General features: G+C 39.7%; 1 protein-coding gene across 1 annotated transcript in view; it reads left to right on the top strand.

Moving 5' to 3' along the window:
• The window catches only part of bckdhb (branched chain keto acid dehydrogenase E1 subunit beta), a 247,391-nt gene that overhangs the window by 19,938 nt on the left and 205,577 nt on the right, over window positions 1-21,876 (top strand). The window contains exon 3 of the mRNA XM_073056423.1: window positions 9,728-9,796. Within this exon, the coding sequence (XP_072912524.1) occupies window positions 9,728-9,796 (69 nt within the window). The remainder of the gene's footprint in view (window positions 1-9,727; window positions 9,797-21,876) is intronic.

Raw genomic sequence — 21,876 nt, 5'->3', positions numbered from 1 at the left:
AACATAAAATGAAAAGATAAAAGAGTAACTATTAAACTAGTACAATAGGAAGCAGAGACTTCATTTTGTCTCATAACGGCTAGCCTATTTTGGTTAAAGATGATTACTTTTTTGCACTTTGTACTAAAGGATCACTTTTACTTTGTGTACACATTTTTCTGTTTTTACTCAGAATTACTAAGAAACAAGGCATGCAAGCATTGATAGGTGCAAATAAGAGAAGTGAAATGGAATGAAAAAGTGGATATAAATAATTTAGGAAATTATTTGTTTACATTGTAAAAACTAATTGCAAAACTCAGTTTGCAAAGATTGCAGGGGTTATTTTGTTATGAAGAGCAGGTATGTTACAGTAGAGTAGTCAACAAAGCTGCTGCAGAAATGGTGGTCATCTTCAAGTTCCTTTGCATCCTTATCACCACCAACCTTTCCTGGTTCCTTCACATTGGTGCAGTGATCAAGCAAGCGCATCAACGTAGTTTGCTGGCGTCTAAGAAGATTCAGGGTGCCTACGAGGATTCTCTCAAGCTTCTATAGATGTGTTAAAGAAAGTATCTTGACTGTTTGCATCTGAGCCTAGTGTGACAACTGCTTTTCTCTGATCAATGCAGAGAATGGTAATCACAGCCCAATCCATCACAGGCTCATAACTTCTCCACTCCATCTTCACTGTGTTGCATCTTTGAAAGGTTAACAGCATTGTCAAGGATTTTCTCCACAGTGGTCACTCCCTTTTTTTTTGGTTTTCTACCTTCTGGGAGAAGATACACAAACTTGAAATCTTGTACATCATACTTAAACAATAGGTTCTTCCCCACTGTTCAAAGACTTCTTAAACAATCAACCCTTTCACACCCTCATCTTGTTGGTGCTGCCACATTCCCATACTCTTAATTCTACCTCTCTTGGCTATTCTTTCATTGTCATTTCTTCTGTTTCTTCTCTGAAGCCTTAAAAATTCTTATCTACATTGTGGTTACATTTGAGATTAAAATTTGTATTTATAAATACGGAACAATTATTTCTTAGTGTTTAAATTTTAGTCTCACAATTTATTTAAAAACATGCAAGAATACATATTTAGATGGGTAGAGTAATTAATAGAGGGAAGATACATAAAAAGAGTTTTCATCGATGGACTGCTGTCAGATTGGGTGGCAGAGCCAGAAATTCTGATCACACTTGAGAAGTACTTGTACCTGAAGAGCTGCAACTTGCATGTTGCAGACCTGGTGTTTGAATATTGGATATCAGATGGGTCTCACATGTTCATGATGGGCTGAATGCCTGTGTTTTGAATTTTCCATGAACCTCTTGTGGTGATTCCTTGTATTTGAATTAATATGGAACTGTCGCATCATCACTGTATCTCAATTCCATGTCATTTCCCTAGAGTTCTGAAAGGTAGGACATCCTGTTGTAAGGCAGCAATTCATCAATGATGTCAGATTCAAAAGGGGCATCTGACATGGAAGATATTATGCACTCTGTTCTTTAAATGCTCTCTTCTTCAAGAGTTTTTTTTCATTGGAATCATGTGTGCCTTCCTAATGCTTGCTTTAGAATGAATGTTTCTCCTTTATTGTGGTAGTCTTTGTTTTCTGTTTTCAACAATGTCTTCTTACAGACCTGAGTCAAAGATTCTGATGGAATGGGACTAGTGGGTTGTGATCATGCAGATGGCAGGCAAGTAGTACTAGGTGGAGCAGTGGCTAGCAGCTGTTTTGTATGTTAGCATGTCAGGATTTCTTCCTACTTTTTTTAATTGATTTTTTAAATGCATTTTCTACAATACTACAAAAAAAAACCCAAGAACGAAATAGGAAATTAATACAGTGCAAGATAAACATACAATGGTAATATAATACAGAATATAATAATTGAAAAGCACCCAAATTGAAGTCGTGTAAAGTTAGTATCCACCCCACCCCCGCAAGAAAAAAAAACTCCAGACCAACCAGAGCAAAATGTAGGAAATATAAATCAGAACATTCAAACCCCCAAAACTGTAAATACAATTAAAAACAGAAGATAATAATGCCTACTACCAAAAAAAACTGAAAGCAAGGGACTGAAAAAGAAACTTAGTCAAAAAGAAAGTTATGAAAATTCTCAATAAAAGGTCCCCAGACCTTATGAAACTTTATGTCTGAATTAAGAATTGAGTAATTAATTTTTTCAAGATCTAAACAGGACATAATATCGTTAAGCCATTGAGCGTGAGTGGGTGGGGGAACATCTCTCCATCTAAGAAGAATTAGACGTCTAGCTAGGAGAGAAGCAAAAGATAATATTCGACATTTAGTCAAACTCAAACGTATATCTGTCTCAGCCAAGAAACCAAAAAGAGCAATTAAAGGGTTAGGTTCTAAGTGGCGATTCAGAATACAGGATAAAGTTAAGAAAACATCCCTCCAAAATTTCTCTAGACTAGGACAGATCCAGTGCATATGAATAAAAGAAGCCTCGTCACTTTTGCATTTATCACAAAGAGGACTACCGTAAATTCCGGACTACAGAGCGCACCTGATTAAAAGCCGCACACTCTAATTTTAGAAAGAAAATCAATTTTGTATTTGTACAGGCCGCACCGGATTTTAAGCTGCAGGTGTCCCACGTTGTAATATGAGATATTTACACAGAAAGATATTACACGTGAGGATTTTTTAACTTTTAATTAAATCCGTATGGTAACATAAACAAATACATATTGCAAATGCTTTTTTTCGAACCGTGCCTGTAACACGGCTACTTTTAAATATACATACGTATCGGTAACACACAAATTACGTTGCATATACTTTTTTACTGAACAGTGCACGAACAACATTCCAATATCTCCTAACGACTGGTAAAAAAAATATATATACTGCAGCCTACCCGGAAAAGTTATTGATCGCCTTTAACTTAAAAGCTGCATCATATGGTTGCAGCGTTCTCGCTCGGGTGTAATGCGCTCGCCCCCTCCTTTCCGTTTATCCCAAACCGGTATTTTCCCACAAGACGCGGCGAAACCGGATGTGACGTCATAGCATCCCGCGATGTAGTACAGAAAACAAATATACTTAAAACACTTCTAACTTTAACTAGAAAATACTAACAAATGAATTACTAAGCGAAAATATTATAAACTAAATAACTGCCATAAAGGCAGCACAATGCTTTTCTTCGAGTGTTTTCCATGTTGATGAGGGTGAGTACAAATGACTGATTTACAATAATTTAATTGTGAAAGTGCGCTTGATTTATCGTACAATTTCATTGGACCTCTGTGAACTACTCATCAATTTTATTGGTCTATACTGTTAGGAGGCAAAATGTTTTTGGCGGCATGAAAAAAAACCATGCATTAGCTGCACCGTAGTAAAGGCCGCAGTGTTCAAAGCGTGGGAAAAAAGTAGCGGCTTATAATCCGGAATCTATGGTAATATTAGGATAAAATCGAGATAATTTAGATTTGGACATATGAGCCCTGTGAACAATCTTAAACTGTAAAAGACAGTGGCGAGCACAAAGAGAAGTTGAGTTAACCGACTTGAGAATCGAGTCCCAAACCTCATCAGATAAAGGGATATTTAAGTCATGCTCCCAAGCCATTCTGATTTTATCCAAAGGGGCGCGCCGTAAGGATACTAATTTATCACGAATAAAAGATATTAAACCTTTACACAATGGATTACTAGAAAGAAACAAGTCCATAGCATTTTTCTCAGGCATCTCAGGGAAGTTGGGTAATAAAGGATTAATGAAGTGTTTAATTTGGAGATATCTAAAGAAATGGGCATTAGGTAGATTAAACTTAGCAGAAAACTGTTGAAAAGATGCGAAGCGATTATCAATGAAAAGATCTTCACAATACTTAATGCCCTTTCTATACCAATCATAAAATGTTGAATCATGCATAGAAGGTAGAAAAAGATGATTATGTAAAATAGGACTAGAAAGGGAAAAACCATAGTAACCATAAAATTTCCTAAACTGGGCCCATATTCGCAGAGTATGTCTAACAAGAGGATTAACAATTAGTCTAGGCAAGCTACTAGGGAGTGCAGATCCAAGAAGTGCAGAGATAGATAGATCCTTAGTGGAATTCAGCTCCATTGCTACCCATTTAGGGCGATCAGACTGGCTATGGAAAAAAGACCAGAAGATAAGACAACGAATGTTAGCTGCCCAGTAGTATAGACGAAAATTAGGTAAGGCCATGCCGCCCTCTTTTTTAGATTTTTGAAGGTAAGTTTTGTTAATTCTGGAATGCTTACCCTTCCACAGATAGGACAAAATAATAGAGTGTAAGGAATCAAAAAAGGTTTTAGAAATAAAAATTAGAATAGATTGAAAAAGTATAAAAATTTAGGGAGAACATACATTTTAATAACATTAACATGACCAACCAAGGACATAGATAAAGGTGACCATTGTGACAAACTCTGTTTTGTAGAGTACAAAAGACTGGCAAAATTTTCACGAAAAAGATCCTTAAAATTCCTTGTAACTGTAATACCAAGATAGGTAAATTGATTATCAACTACTTTAAAAGGGAGGTCGCGAAATACTAATACTTGTGCTTCTTTATTAATTGGAAAAAGTTCACTCTTATGTAAATTAAGCTTATAGCCAGAGAACTGACTAAATTGATCAAGAAGTGAAAACATTGGAGGTAAGGATGTGGATGAATTTGAAAGAAAAAGTAATAGATCATCAGCATAAAGAGAAACTTTATGCTCAACATCCCCCCTCCAGATCCCCGTCAATTCAGGACAACTTCGAAATGCAATTGCCAGAGGCTCTACAGCCAAATCAAAAAGAAAGGGACTTAAGGGGCATCCTTGATGGGTGCCACGTTTAAGGTTAAACAACTGGGATTGCTGAGAATTAGTCAAAACAGAGGCGGTAGGACATAGATATAGTAATTTGATCCAAGAGATAAAACTTTGACCAAGGTCAAATTTTTCTAAAACTGCAAAGAGGTAGTTCCACTCTATACGATCAAACGCTTTCTCTGCATCGAGAAAGATAACGCATTCAGGAGTTCCAGCTGAAGGTGAGTATAAAATATTAAATGAATGCCGTATGTTAAAAAAGGGAAGACAATTTTTAATAAAACCAGTTTGATCATCAGAAATAATAGAGGGTATAACAGTTTCTAATCTATAATCCAAAACTTTGGCCAAAATTTTAACATCAACATTAAGCAAAGAAATCGGCCTGTAAGAGGAGCACTCTGTTGGATCTTTGCCCTTTTAAAATAAAAGAATAATACATGCCTCATTAAATGAGGGTGGCAATTTACCATAATTAAACGAATCAGATAGTACTGAGAGTAACTGAGGTGAAAGAAGTGAAGAGAATGACTTATAAAATTCTATGGGGAACCCATCAGGACCAGGAGATTTGCCTGACGACAGTGCAGAGATTGCAAAAAGACTTCTTCTAATGATATAGGCTCATTAAGTTTTGCTTTAGAATCAGATGAAATCGAAGGGATGTTCAAGCTATTTAAAAAAAGGTCAACAGAAATATTCTCATTCAGGGATTCGGAGGAATAAAGCCGAGAATAAAAATTCTTAAATAAGTCATTAGTTTCTGAGTGATTTGATGTAATATCCCCGTTCTCCTTCCGGATCTTTGTAATATGTTGTTTAGCTTTAGAACGTCTCAACTGATTAACTAGAAACTTGCCAGATTTGTCACCATGAATATAAAAGCGACTCTTACTTTCAAGAAGTTGACGTTCAACTGGTTGAGTAGAGAGAAGGTCAAATTTAGTTTGGAGTTCTACAGGCTTCTTATATAATTTGGGGTTTTTAGTCTGAGCATATAATTGATCTAATTCTTTAATCTGATTAATCAGGTCTAATCGCTCTGAACGGGACTATCTATTAAGATTTGCTGTATATGAAACTATTTGACCCCTCAAATATGCCTTCATTGCATCCCAGACAATCTGGGATGAAATTTCAGATGATGTATTAGTGTATAGGAAAAAAGTTATCTGGTCCTTAATACGTTTTACAAAATCATCATCCGATAATAAAGTTGGGTTAAAGTGCCAATGTTTATTCCTTTGAGGGAGACCAGGAAAATTTAAAGACAAAGTGACAGGGGCATGATCAGAGATCAGTATACTCTGATGGTCACACGAATGAACAAATGAAATAAGTTGATTATCGATTAAGAAATAGTCAATTCTAGTAAAGGTATGATGAACATGTGAAAAAAAGGAATACCGTAGATGTCGGATTATAAGCCGCTACTTTTTTCCCACATTTTGAACAGCTTTGAACTCTGCGGCCTTTAATACGGTGCGGCTAATGCATTATTTTTTTCATGCCGCCAAAAACATTTTGCCTCGTAACAGTAGACCAATAAAATTGATGAGTAGTTCACAGAGGTCCAATGAAATTGTACGATAAATCAAGCGCACTTTCACAATTAAATTATTGTAAATCAGTCATTTGTACTCACCCTCATCAACATGGAAAACACTCGAAGAAAAGCATTGTGCTGCCTTTATGGCAGTTATTTAGTTTATAATATTTTCGCTTAGTAATTCATTTGTTAGTTAAAGTTAGAAGTGTTTTAACTATATTTGTTTTCTGTACTACATCGCGGGATGCTATGATGTCACACCCGGTTTCGCCGCGTCTTGTGGGATACCGGTTTGCGATAAACGGGAAGGAGGGGGGGAGCGGCGGAGCAGCGGCATTGGATCTGAGCGAAAACGCTGCTTTTAAGTTAAAGGCGATCAATAACTTTTCCTGGTAGGCTGCAGTATATATATTTTTTACCAGTCGTTAGGAGATATTGGAATGTTGTTCAGTAAAAAAGTATACGCAACGTATATTTAAAAGTAGCCGCGTTACAGGCACGGTTCGAAAAAAAGCATTTGCAATATGTATTTGTTTATGTTACCATATGGATTTAATTAAAAGTTAAAAAATCCTCACGTGTAATATCTTTCTGTGTAAATATCTCATATTACAACGTGGGACACCTGCGGCCGAAAATCCGGTGCGGCCTAAAATCCGGTGCGGCCTGTACAAGTAAAAAATTGATTTTCTTTCTAAAATTAGAGCCAGCGGCTTTTAATCAGGTGCGCTCTATAGTCCGGAATCTACGGTAATCTCTCTCAGTAGGTTGAAAGAAACGCCATATATCAGAGATACCATAGTTAGAAAGAAAAGAGAGAATAGCTAAAGCAGATTTAGTAGGTAATCTAGTAACAGGGGACGATCAATCCAAAGTTGGGTCTAACCAGCAGTTAAAGTCACCACCCAATATAAGAGAGTACAGGTTCAGATCTGGTAATGAGGAAAAAAAGCGTTCAAAAAAATTAACATCGTCAGAATTGGGAACATATAGGTTAGCTAGTACTACCTTAGTATTATATAATTTGCCAGAAACAATAATAAAATGGCCATTTGTGTCAGATATCTTACTATGGAGTTCAAAAGGAACATTTGAGTTAATATGAATGGAAACCCCCCCCTAGCTTTGGCCGGGAAGGATGAATGAAAATGTTGACCCACCCACTTTGACATAAGCTGAGAATTATCGAAACTACGAATATGAGTTTCTTGGAGGAAGGCAATGTCAGCTTTAAGTTGCTTAATATGGGAGAAGACCATTCTTCTTTTAACAGGATGATTCAATCCCTTTACATTCCAGCTCTCAAATTTCAGTAGACTAACCATTTTCAATTGTTAAGACGTAAAAGGCGGTAGGCATAAATAAGATCAAACATAGCAATAACAGTTTGGAAGCAAAAATATAAACATAAATCAATAAAATCAGGACATAGACATGTCCTGGATAACAAGAAAAAACAAAAAAAACTATAGATAGTGTTGGTACTGGAGAATCCACCCCACCCTCACAACCCAAAACTAGATGGCTACCCAAAAAAGCAGCTAGCTCTACAGAAAATAGGACACCCCAAAAACCAACTTCCAGTTCCGTAACATTAACATAAGCTCCGTATAAATAATATAGCAGATACTAACTAATTTATGCACTACAAATCAAAATTACAAATAGGAACAACTTCATCAGAAAGAATATAAAACTTAATACAAAATAATAATCAAGAACTAATCTACCTGCGAGAAACTATGAAAAATTGAGAAAAAAAAGGGGGAAAAGGGGGAAATTCTATATTTAAAGAGAGTACATATCAGCTGTTTTTTAAAAAAAAGGCAGGACTTATACAGTAAATTGACGGGGAGACCTTCAATAAAAACCATTAAGCCTCTCAAATAACTTAAGACCAGTTGTAGTTCTCTATAGTTAAAGTTATTCAAGCGTAAACTATTACACAAATGAAATCTAAGTCCGCAGGAAAACATTAATTTAAATCATCTATTTAAGAAAATCACACCAAGTCCAAGGAGAGACCAACTAAAACCCTCAGGTTCTCAGTAGTTAAGGACTAAATTATTCAAATAGAGTCTGACTTCGCAAAAAAGACTTTAATTCAAGAAATACTCATCAGCCATTTTAGAAAGTCAAACCCGGTCCAAAGAAGTCAAGATGGCTGGAAGATTTCCAACAAACATCTCAACCTCTCTAACTGACTTAAACCACTTATATTCTCCAGTAGTAAGCGTAATTTGAAGATCGGCAGGATTGCGAAGGGAAGGTTTGAATCCATGATTAAAGAGCTCTTTCATAACACCTTTGAACTCGGCATGCATCTTCAGAACCTGGGGAGCATAGTCTTCCACGATACGAATGGTATTATTTTGGAAAGTCAGCGTGCCTCCATAATCAAACGGTTTTTCACCTGATAACGATGGAAACACAGGATAACTGGTTGTGCTGTAGAACCCAAAGCAGCTCGAGGGACATAAATTCTGTGAGCTCTTTCTAGCTCAGGTGGAGTCAGGAGAAATTCTTTCCCGAAAATCTCACAGAGAAAAGAAGAGAAAAATTCAATGGGGGAACCCGTTTCAGTGGCCTCTGGCAAACCGAGAATTCGCAGATTGCAGCGCCTGCTCCGATTTTCGAGATCCACCCTTTTGGAAATAAGTTTGCTGTTTTGCTTTGTTAATTTGGAACAGAGTTTCCAAATGCAGAACGTGGCGTTGTAAATCTTCAGAAGTTAGGTCGATGCGAGATAAAAGTTCGGCTTGATCATCCACTCTGGCGTTAATCTGATCCAATTTTGACTCCAGCTGACTGATAGAGGCTCTAAATTCAGACTTGATATCAGTTAAAATGTCTTGTCGATTCTGTTCCAGGATAGAGAGAATCTCGGCAGACAAAGATGTGGGAGTTTCTTTTTTCCCGGATTTAGAATTTTTTGTAGCCATTGTAAGATAGACGTATTCGCAGGTAGATAAGAAAAAACAGATAGAATAATGAACTAAGGTTTAAAAAGGGAGACACATAGTGCGAAGGTAAGAAATGTAACAGAGCAAAAGTTTGAAGCGACTAAACAATCGCCATCTTACCGGAAGTCCCTACATTTTTCATGGATAGTTAATGATCATACTGAGATGAAGGATCAGATATACTTTATATTTGCCCTCTGAGCTTTATGTCAGCCACAGCCCCATTCATTTGAAATAGGCCAACAATTTGATTAGAAGAGGTAAACCAGGTGCTTTGTTTATTCCATTATTTTCAGTTGTCCTGTATTTGCAATTTGCTTTTATATTTATCCTTTACTGCTTTATTTTATTTGTTGAACTATGTGACTTTACAAAGTTCTTATTTCTCTTAGTGATTTTTGGAGAGGATGTAGCCTTTGGAGGAGTTTTCCGCTGTACAGTTGGACTCCGGGACAAATATGGTAAGTTTTTTATTTTCTATGTGAACAATTTCCAAGACTATGTTTTTACTAAATGTATTTCATCAGGGTAATATCGTGTTTTATTATTGGAATAAACAAGATGATGAAAAGTTACCACTGTTAATCATTAGTTTCATCAGTAGGAGCATTGAGTCTAAGATGCAGAAAGAATCCTGATCAGGGGTCTCAGCCTGCAGCATCCATGGTTTAATTTCCTCCATATACAATACCTGATCCACTGAGTTCAACTGGCATCTTGTGTGTTGATCCAGGTTTCCAGCATCGTCAGTTTATTGGCTGCATCAGAGAGTATCAGTAATAGGAGAGGTTAGATCATTTTGGGTTGTTTTCTCTGGAGTGTTGGAGGCTGTCTGAATTGTGATAGAAGCTGTCCTTGAGCCTAGTGGTCCATGCTCTTAGGTTTTTTTACGGCTATCTGAAGATGAATATCAGAGCTGTATTGTACATGCATATTTTGACAATACAATTAACCTTTGAACCTTTTCTGAGCCTTTTTTGTATCTTATGTCCAATTCTGCTAGACAGAAGAGGATGGTGGTGGAGGAGAACTAGTTGTGTCTGTTGTCAAGAAAGAAATAGAGTTCTTAGAGGACTTTCTGATGAGGGATGGATGTGCCAAGAGACTGGATATTTTGAGATGTTTTGAGTTTAGTTTTCTTTTAACTTTATCTCATATACTTAATTGCTACTTGGAACCTAACCCTCTGATTGCTCTTTTCGGCACTTTGGGAGAAGTTGATATGCATTTGACTCCGACTTAGCGTTGTACATTGTCTTTCGCCTCTCTTTTGGCCAGACATGCAGTCCTTAGGTGGAGAGATGCTGCCCCACCCACTCATGCTCAATGGCTCAGAGACATTATGTCCTGCTTAGACCTTGAAAAGATTCATTATTCACTTCTTAATTTGGACATAAAGTTCCAAAAGGTGTGGGGACCTTTTCTTGAATATTTTCATAATTCCTGTTTAGATTAAGGGTGCATCCCTCCCTCTTTTCTTTTGCATTTAAATCCCTTACTTCCAGCTTCTTTTGGTTAAGATTTACGGTTTTTTGATGTGTAAACATATAGCTCAGGTAGTAGGCAATTTACCTTCTTTTTACAAATACAACTCTGTGGTGATCAAAGTTCTGATTCACTTTTTTATATATTGTAAGGTTGGCTTGGAGTTGGCTAGTGGGAGGGTGGGGTGGTAACTAACTTTATACGATTCTACTATGGGTGCTTTTTCTCAATTGTTGTGAACTGTACATTTGATATGTTTGTTTTGCACTGTATAAACCTTAATTTTTTTTTGTTTTGTCTGATTGTAGAAACTTATAAAAAAAAAGAAAGAAAAATATTGAGGTAGATAAGTACAATGGCTGGATGGGATATACCCCAGGATACTATGGGAAGCAAGGGAAGAGATTGCTGCGCTTTTGCCAGTGATGTTTGTGTCCTCTCTGGCCACAGGAGTAATACCAAAAGATTGGAGGATATGGATTTAAGAAAGGCAATAGTGATAATCCTGGGAATTGTAGACCAGTGAGCCTTACATCAGTGGTAGGCAAAGTATTGGAGAGGATTCTTAGAGATGGGATTTATGACTGTTTGGAGAAACATTGTCTGATTAGTGATAGTTAGTATGGCTTTGTGAGGGGAAAATCATACCTCATGAACCTGTTTGACTATTTCAAGGCAGTGGCAAAACAAATTGATGAAGGCAGAGTGGTGGATGTGATGGATATGGATTTCAGTAAGGGCATTCAGCAAGATTCCCACGTAGGCTCATTCAGCAAGTCAGGAGACATGGGATTCGGGGAACCTTTGTTGCCTGGATTTGGAATTGGCTTGCCACAGAAGGCAGTGGGTGGTAGTAGATAGAGCATGTACACTTTGGAAGGTTGAACTTGATAGAGTACAAAGTTAGTGGCAGGATCCTTAGCAATATGGAGGAACAGAGGTATCTTGGGGTCTATTTCCACATATCTCTCAGAACTGCTGTGTAAGTTGATAAGGTAAGAAGGCATATGCTTTGCTGGCCTTCATTAGTCGGGGGATAGAGTTCAAGAGCCTCGAGGTAATGCTGTAGCTATATAAAACTTTGGTAAGACTACTTGTGTTCAGTTCTGGGTGACCTTATTATACGAAAGATGTAGAAACTTCAGAGAGTGCAGAAAAGATCTAGCACGATAAGGCCTGGACTAGAGAATATATCTGATGAGGAAGGATTGAGTGAGCTGGAGCTTTACTATTTGAAGTGAAGGAAGGACGAGAGGAGACTTGATAGAGGTATATAAGATGTTAAGAGTCCTAGATAGAGTGAGTAGCCAGTGCCTTTTTCCATGGGTGACAGTGGTTAATACAAGAGGACATACATTGCAAGCTGATTGGATGAAAGTGTAGGGGGATGACAGAGGTAGGATTTTTACACAGAGAGTGGTGCCAGAGAAAACCAAGGTAACATGTCTGAACGATTAGTGTCCTGTTGCACTCACCTCAATAATAAGCAAATGCTTTGAGAGGTTGGTCAAGGACTATTATCTGCAGCATGCTACCACCCACACTGGACCCCTACACTTCACCTACTGACACAACCAATCATCAGTTGATGCCATAGCCACAGCACTATATACCATCCTGACTCACCTGGGGAAGAGGGATGCTTCTGTGAGAAAGCTGTTCTTGGACTACAGTTCAGCATTCAACACCACGATTTGACAAGAAGCTCAGAGGCTTCAGCCTGCACCCCACCTTGTGCAGCTGGATCCTGGACTTCTTATCAGATTGCTGGCAGGTGGTAAGGATGGGCTCCCTCACCTCTGCCTCTGACCCTCAACACAGGAGCCTTGCAGGGCTGTGTCCTGAGCCCCCTCCTGTGCTCACTCTACACCCGCGCCTGTGTTGCTACGCACAGCTCCAATCTGCTGATCAAATTTGCAGATGACGTGACATTGATAAGCCTTATTTTCAACAATAATGAGACGGCCTACAGAGAAGTCAAGACCCTGACACAGTGGTGCCAAGAAAACAACCTTCCCTCAATGTTAAAAAAAACAAAGGAGTTGATCATGGATTACAGGAGGAGCAGAGACAGACCAGCCCCTTTTGACATCAATGGGACTGTAGCTGAGAGGCTGAGTAGTTTCAAGTCCCTTGGTATACACATCACCGAGGGTTTCACCTGGGCTGTACATACCTGCTGCGTGGTGAAAAAGAAGCACAACAGCACTTCTTTCACCTCAGACGACTGAAGAAGTTCAGCATGAGTCCCCAGATCCTCAGGATTTTCTACAGGAGCACCATCGAGAGCATCTTGACTGGCTGTGTCATCACCTGGTTAGTTGGTTGGTGTCTCGTTGGCAGCTAGAGATTAAAAGATCTAGAGCAGGCAGAGAGCCAGAGCGTTATGTCCATGAAGAGGAGAAGGGGTCAGCAGTGCGGGGTGGGGAAATTCTTGCCGAAGAAGTGACGGAGATGGAGGTGACTGTTTGGCATTGTGGCGGGTGTGGAACTTTCTGAGGTGTGAGTGAAGGGGACAAACGTAAGGCCCTTGCTGAGGATGAAATGTTCCACCACAGAGAGCAGAGGGTCAGAAGGAATGGTGAGGACAATGCTGGGATCAGGGTGAGGAGGAGGAGATTTGATGGCATCAGAGAGGAGATGAGGGTTAGGTTGTTTAGGGAGGATAGGATAGGAGGAAGATGGAGTCTTTGAGGATCCAAGAGGTGGTGAGGAGCCTGAGAGACCCGGGGTTGGCGAGTGGTGGTGGGGAAAATGCCTTGAATTCAATGTGTCTTATCCTTCTTGACTAGCCTACCATATGGGACCTTATCAGACATCTTACTGAAGTCCCTATAGCAATATCTACTACCCTGCTTTCATCAGTCTTTTCAGTTAGATCCTCAGAAAACTCAGTCACACTTGTGAGATGCAATTTCCATTGCATAAAACCGTAGTGGCTTCTCCCTATCACTCTGGCTTTCCAAATGAACATACATCCTATCTCCCTGAACCTTCTCTAACAACTTTCTTACCACGATGTATTACTCATCCGCCTGTATGTCTATGAAGGTTCTCAGTCACTCAGGTCATTGTATATCAAGCAGTAGTAAATCAAGGCAACTGGTCTTGCTGTGTTGTCCTGAAGACGTTTCGCCACTCATCCAAGAGGATTGTTCATTTCCGATCCATGGTTGGTAGTTTTCTGGCTTATCAACTCTGAGTTGTTTAAAAGGTATAGCAGTCACATGAGGGCCATTAAGAAGCCTCGCGGAAGTACTTTTTACAAATAGTTTTGGAAAAGCTTGTTGAATACAATTTACAAATTCGTCTACATGTATATGCCCCCTGCACTAATTCAATCCCTATCCCCTCTTATTACAATTCTATTGCTTTTACAGCTTATGCAGTCTGCCTCCATATCTGATCTAATTCCTGCTGTTTGTTGGGTTGCCTTTAGCACAACACCATTAAAGTGATTGCCCCATTCTTATTTCTAAGCTCTACCTATGTAACCTTGTTAGCTGATCTCTCTTAGATATATTCTCAAAGAATTGCCGTGTTCTGTTTGCTACCCAGTACAGTTCTGGTGGTGGAGGTGGATATGATGAGGGTCTTTTAAGGGACTCCTGGACTGATACATGGAGCTTAGAAAAGTAGAGGGCTATGGGTAATCCTATGTAATTTCTGAAGTAAGTACATGTTAGGCACAGCATTGTGGCCCAAAAGGCATGTATTGTGCTGTAGGTTTTCTATGTTTCTATATATGTTTCTAAAATTGTGAATCTGGGCTTAACACTCTGCTTCCCTGCTGTGATATAGGCAAGCCTATCTGGGAGTTTCCTGACTCTCTGGAACCTCCTTGTCCCATCATTTACTTCTTCAGCTTCAGACACTCCCTGGGAACTTTCCCGTCTACATGAGGAGGCCTCCTCCTGTCCATTACTCGTGCCTTCCGGCAATTCAGGTCCCCTTGTCACTTGGCTGAGCTCGGCTGCATTCCCAGTTACTTTAGAGCACAGTCTTCCGTCATTGTCCAACTGCAAATCTGCCGGTTCACTGCTAGTCCCTCCCATTTCATCCACATCAGCGTGGGAAGGTCTAGGAATCTCTTTGTCAATTTTTGGGGAGTTTGCAAAGGGTAGCATACAGCATACCCTCATTTCTGCATCCTCTGAGTCCATTCAGTGGTTAGGTCCCTTCCAGCCCTTTCTGCCACTTGTTCTTCTGTTCTCCCACATCACCGCAGAATTCTCTTACTAGGTGTAGGGTCCATGTCAGGCTCTGGGTCAACATGTATCTCTTGTCCCAGAGGTAAAAGGTGGTTCTGATGGAGAATCTTGTCAGGTCCATTCCCATCCTGTGGTTTCACCCAGAAAACTGGTACGTTTGGCATTTAACTCTCCACTACATAAGGCATAACCACCCAGTGGTCAGCCAACTTGTGCTTCCCTGGTAGCCCCAAATTCTTTGTGAGAACTCTGTCTTCAGGCATCATTTGGGAGAACCTAACCTTTTGATCATACTTCCTCTTACTTCCTTAATTCTGCTTAATAGCGGAGACCTCTGCTAGTTCATACACATTTTGTGACTCTCTCCTCATATCAGACATATATTTCAGATCAGTCTTCTGTGGCAAATCTTCCCTGCCAGTCCTAAAACAGAGGTCAACAGGTAACCTTGCTTTGTGCCCAAACATCAAATAATATGGTGAATATTCATTAGCTTCATTCTGTGTACAATTGTAGCAGTGAGCCAGATGGCCAATATGTTGACTCCATTTGTTCTGCTTGCAGATCTCCAGGGTCCTGAGCATGTCCAGCAATGTCCAGTTGAACCTCTCAGGCTAGGGATTAACCTGAGTGTGATAAAGTCCTTGACTGTATGACTCCAGGCATGCTGAGTAACTCATGTATGAGCCTAATCTCAAAATCCCTTCCCTGATCGTTATGTATCTGTCTGGGAAGGCCATAATGAATGAAGTACTTTTCCCATAACACTTTGGCCATGGTGGATGCCCTCTGATCCTTTGTAGGGAAGGCTTGAGCATATCTGGTGAAGTGGTCTGTAATAACCAAGACATTTGCTGTGCTGCTGAAAATCAGGCTCTACGGAGAGGAAATCTATACATACCAGATCAAGTGGACTCACACTCTGCAATTGTGATAAAGGAGCGCCACCTGTAGGCAGCATCTTACTCCAAATACATCAAATGGTTGGCTTGCAGTACTCTTCAACCTCAGGCTTTACTCGGGGCCAGTAGAACTGATCTCTGACCAATTCATAGGTCTTGTCAAACCCCAAATGACCTGAATCATCATGAAGTGACTTCAGAACAATCCTCTGATACTTCTTATGCAGAACTGACTGGGAATGCTGAGGCCTGCCTGGAGGAAATGTGACTCCCTATAGAATTTGGTTCCTCAACTCCAGTTTGTGCCATTCTCTCAGCAATAGAAATATGACAGGGTGTTTCATCTTTTCAGCTTGAGCCATATCCCCTTTTGTAACAACTGACCAAAGGGTACCTATACAAGGGTTATTTCGCTGAGTGGTGGCCACTTCTCTGGACTCAACTCAGGCAACTGCTTTGTACTCAGAGCGGTCAGGTGCAGTAAGCTTGTGGAATGGTACAATCAGAAGCTCCCAAATGATCCACTGCTCAATCCTGCCCTTACCTTGCCTCTGATTTTCCTGTGATGGAAAACTGGCACATTGCAGGAATGCTCTCCCACTCTCTGTCCATATCCATCTCTTCGAGAGCACTTTGAGACAAAGTGTCCACATCAGCGTTCTGGCTCTATGGCCGGTACTTCAGGCTGAAATCACAGGCAGACAATACTGTCAACCGGTGATGGTCTGTGGCATCCAATTTCACCGAGGTCAGGATACAACTCAATGGATTGTTGTCCATCCTCACCTCAAACTTGGCGCCATATAGATATTCGCTTATCCACCACAGCCCATTTTGTGTGTGGGGTAGTTTCACTTGAAGGGTGACAGACTCTGGCTGACAAAAGCAACAGATTTCAACCCTGTGCCCTGATCTTGATACAGAATGCCTCCTAAGCCCTCTGCCTAATCCTGCTCCTATATCTTATGGTCCTAATACCGTGGGGGGTCTCATCTTGCTAAAGAATTGTCAGAAGGCCTTGTGAGAATGTCCACTGATTCGCCTTTGTACATTGTGCTTATTATTTCTTCAAAGAATTCCTACAGATCTGTCAGGCAAGATTCTCCCTGTACCGTGTACCCCGAAATGTCATCTTTAACAGTCGATTCCAGCATCTTCCCAACCACTGAGGTCAGGCTAACTGCCCTATAGTTTCCTTTCTTCTGCCTCCCTCCCATCTTGAAGAGTGGAATGATGTTTGCAATTTTCCATTCCTCTGGAACTATGCCAGAATCTAATGATTCTTGAAAGATCATTACTTATGCCTCTACAATCTCATAAGCTACCACTTTCAGAACCCTGGGGTGCACGCTACCTGGTCCAGGTGACTTATCTTCCTTCAGGCCTTTCAGCTTCCCAAGAACCTTATTTCTAGTAACAGCAGCTGCATTTACTTCTGTGAAGTGCCCTACACTCACTTCTCTCTCTTGGAATCCAAAGTCAGCACCAACCCGATTTTCCCAATCTACCTGCATTTTGAAATCCCCATGTCGATTGTAACGTTGCCCTTTTGCCAAACATTTTCTATTTCTCGTTGTAATTTGTAGACCACATCCTAGCTACTGTTTGGTGGCCTGTATATAACTCGCATCATATCATACCTGTCAATCTCTAACTATGCTACAAGATCATCTACCTTATTCCCTGTACTGCATGCATTCAAATATAACACTTTCAGTCCTGTGTATGTCACCCTTTTTGATCTTGTCCCCTGTCTCTAACTCATTCCATTGACTGCAATTTTGCCCTATCATTTGCCTGTCCTTCCTGACAGGCTCACTACACAGTACCTCTGTGTCACTGTAACATGTCTAGTAAATATTCCCTGCTTTGCCTTCAAGACAAGTCTATATTTCAATTAAGGAGACCAAAATTAAATACATACGTGGTCTTAAACTCCTGCAGCATTCTCTGTTTATAAACTTGATCTCCTTTGCAGTGTAGTCAGCATCTTATTTGCTTTTCTAGTTTCTTTGACTGCTTTTTATTGGTGATTGTCTCAAGTTGTTGTCAAGCTTCCATTTAGGTTATGGAATTCCAGCAAGTTATTTGTGAGATTAAAAATAAAATCTTTTAAACCTGTATTTCTCAGTGTGAGCCATATTTCCCCCAGAAAGTCATGCCAAATTTTGTAGGGGCCATAAGGAAAAAAATAAGAAACTGGGGGCCATAGTAGTTTCTGGATGGGCCATGATAAGTTTACTGTATTATTTATATATTTTAGTAATATTTCATTAAAACAATGAACATATGTAATTTAATTGGAACCCTGAATGAAGTGACTGGAAAAATATGGTAGATGATGCAATTCAGACAGTGAAACAGTGTAGTTTGTGGGGTGTGGGGGGGAGTGTGGCACGTCATTCATTATCTCTGCTCCTGCTTAGCCACACACAAATCACCGTTCAACACCCTGCAGGGTTACCCGCTGAACTCCACTCCATATCCATGCCAGATCACAAAATTTCTGCAGATTTTGCGGGGCAGTCTGTAGCAAGGCCAATCTATGAGTATACAGTAGGAGGCTGGTTTGCCTTCCACTGACCTGCGTGTGTTACAATACTTATAAAACGTGACATGAAGGCTGCAGTTTCAAAACAGCTAAGCTGTAGAAAGGTGAGATCAAGTCTACCACTGCATCACTATCGACCACTATAATTTCTATTCAATCCCTGATACTTAATTGTAAGGATGTTCAATTTGCTTTTCTTGGTAGTATTGTAGCATTTCAATTGCAGCTTGGAGAACAAATTGCCACTGCTAAATCTTGCATATTTGACTTGTCAGATATATTTGAAAAACTGTATTTATTAAACAATCAGGAACCAGGAGAAAACTGCCATCTCATCTCATGCAAAGAGGCTATTACCGCCTTCCTTAGACTCAAACTTTTCAGCAGCAAATTGGAGTTGCGAGTTTATGCCATTTACTTAACTGGCCACTCTTAAAATAGAATTGCAAGATGATGGTCTGATTGTAGATCTTGACCATTTGAAACAACTGCACACTGATGTGGAATTTCGATTCAGAGACCTGCTGGAGTTGCATATTCCAGATTGGGTGGTGGATCCATCTAGGGGAAATGTAAGTGATGTTGACAACACTTTGCAAGAATGTCTTATTGAGCTTCAGGGTGATATAACAGTTCACGCTAAATTCAAATATAGCAAGCAAAATTTCTGGGTAACTATTTCAAAATAAATTTCCACAGCTCTGGGAGAAAGCAAAGTTGAATGGGGTTTTAGTTAATCTCTTCATCTGCTATCAGAAACTTGTAACCATCTTGTTGTTGTGCAAAGAAGTGATTTTTGATAATCTTTAACTAAGTTGCAACCAGATATTCAAAAACTCGATGGTTTGCGTCAGTTGCAAGGCTCTCACTAAATACCCAAAATAACAATATTAAGTGTTTTTTAATTAATACAATATTATATTATTATAAATAATGTATCCTATTCAGGCTTTGAAATAGTTTTATTTTTCATGTACACCTGTAACATATTTAACATATAAAAATATCAGCCCATTAAAACATAAATTTTGACTGTATATTACAATAATTAAAGTTGAGCATAAATTTTTTTAGCAACTAATGGAGACTGGACCATGGGGCCACAGAGGTAAATGAAAGTTACAAATGGATCACAAGCAGAAAAAGGTTGAGAACCTCTGTTTTATAGCACTAGTGCATAACTTCATGTGGTCCATTTCATTACTTCAGTTTGATTGACATTTCCATTCATGTGAGCGTTGTTTTAATTCAACTATCAGTTGAGAATAGCTTCTAAGTCAACACGTCTTTGTGTTCTGTTATTTTGTCTGATATAATCCCAGCTTCTGTGTTTTAATGACTTCATATGCTTTCCAATTCTGGTTGTGCACATACTCATCTATTAACTTTTACCTATGTATCACTAAGGCTGAAATTTTTGCTTTCAAGAATGTTTCATTCAAAATAAAGGCAGTAATTTGTCCTCCATGTGCCACAATTTTTTAAATTTCAGCAATATATCCTTGGAGAGGGTTTCTTGAATATTTTGCCAGTTAATTGCTTTTAATTGAGAGAATTGTAATCTTATGAATAGTACTATATTTCATTAGCTTTAAAGTGAATGACTTCCTTAACATTGGCCAAGGTCTTGGTTTAAAAGAAAATAAAAATGAATGGTTTTCCTCAGGTAGACTTAGCTCTTAGTTTAAAGGAAAATCAATTGTGTCCAATTGCTTTGACACTTCCAGCTGATTGGAACAAAATAGTACCTGTGAATAAAATGAGAAATTTTAGCTTCCAGCTGGAAGCAGTGGGTGGCTATTAAGGACTTCTAAGAAAAACATATCAAATGTTGACAAATAAACTCTTCAACAAATCTATTAGTATATTGCTTAAATCTGTTTCATTGCTGCATTCCTTATGTGCACTCTCCTGAGACCAACTGGAGGGAAACGTATGATTTGGTTGTGGTCTGTGGCTGTTTGTTGTGCACCACAGCCTTAAGGAGCTTGTTTTGGCCACTAGATGGCAGTCAAGATCCATTTAAAAACTGCTTCATAGCTCCTAAAAAAAACCGATTAGATTTGCGACACACGCAACATGTTGGAGGAGCTCAGCAGGCCAGACAGTATCTGGGAAACAGTACAGTCGTCATTGATTTTTGGAACTTCCGGTATTGCACCCCCCCCCCCCCCCCACACCATTCCCTATTCCCATTTCCTTCTCTCACCTTATCTCCTTACTGTCCATCACCTCCCTCTTGTGCCCTTTTCTTTTTTCCATGGGTTTCTGATCAGAAGGAAAAGTGTGTATGGAACCGGAGGAAATAGCAGAGGTACTTAATGAATATTTTACTTCAGTATTCACCATGGAAAAGGATCTTGGTGATTGTAGTGATGATTTCCAGTGGACTGAAAAGCTTGAGCATGTAGATATTAAGAAAGAGGATGTGCTGGAGCTTTTGGAAAGCATCAAATTGGATAAGTCGCTGGGACCAGACGAAATGTACCCCAAGCTACTGTGCGAGGCGAGGGAGGAGATTGCTGAGCCTCTGGCGATGATCTTTGCATCATCAAAGGGGACGGGAGAGGTTCCGGAGGATTGAAGGGTTACAGATGTTGTTCCTTTACTCAAGAAAGGGAGTAGAGATAGCTGAGGAAATGATAGACCATTGAGTCTTACCTCAGTGGTTGGTAAGTTGATGGAGAAGATCCTGAGAGGCAGGATTTATGAACATTTGGAGAGGTATAATATGATTAGGAGTAGTCAGCATGGCTTTGCAAAGGGCGGGTTTTGCCTTACGAGCCTGATTGAATTTTTTGAGGATGTGACTAAACACATTGATGGAGGAAGAGCAGTAGATGTAGTGTATATGGATTTCAGCAAGGCATTTGATAAGGTACCCCATGCAAGGCTTATTGAGAAAGTAATGAAGCATGGGATCCAAGGGGACATTGCTTTGTGGATCCAGAACTGGCTTGCCCACAGAAGGCAAAGAGTGATTGTAGATGGGTCATATTCTGCATGGAGGTCTGTCTGGGATCCCTCCTCTTTGTGATTTTTATAAATGGCCTGCATGAGGAAGTGGAGAGATGGGTTAGTAAGTTTGCTGATGACACAAAGGTTGGAGGTGTTGTGGATAGTGTGGAGGGCAGTCAGAGATTACAGCGGGTCATTGATGGGATGCAAAACTGGGCTGAGAAGTAGCAGATGGAGTTCAACCCAGATAAGTGTGTACTGGTTCATTTTGGTAGGTCAAATATGATGGCAGAATATACTATTAATGGTAAGACTCTTGGCAGTGTGGAGGATCAGAGGGATCTTGGGTTCCGACTCCATAGGACACTCAAAGCAGCTGCGCAGGTTGACTCTGTGGTTAAGAAGGCGTATGGTGTATTGGCCTTCATCAATCA

The sequence above is a fragment of the Hemitrygon akajei genome, chromosome 9 (genome assembly GCF_048418815.1).
Source record: "Hemitrygon akajei chromosome 9, sHemAka1.3, whole genome shotgun sequence".
NCBI classification, from domain to species: Eukaryota; Metazoa; Chordata; class Chondrichthyes; order Myliobatiformes; family Dasyatidae; genus Hemitrygon; species Hemitrygon akajei.
The sequence above is the reverse complement of the archived record's forward strand: the minus strand, read 5'-3'. Positions and strand labels throughout refer to the sequence as shown.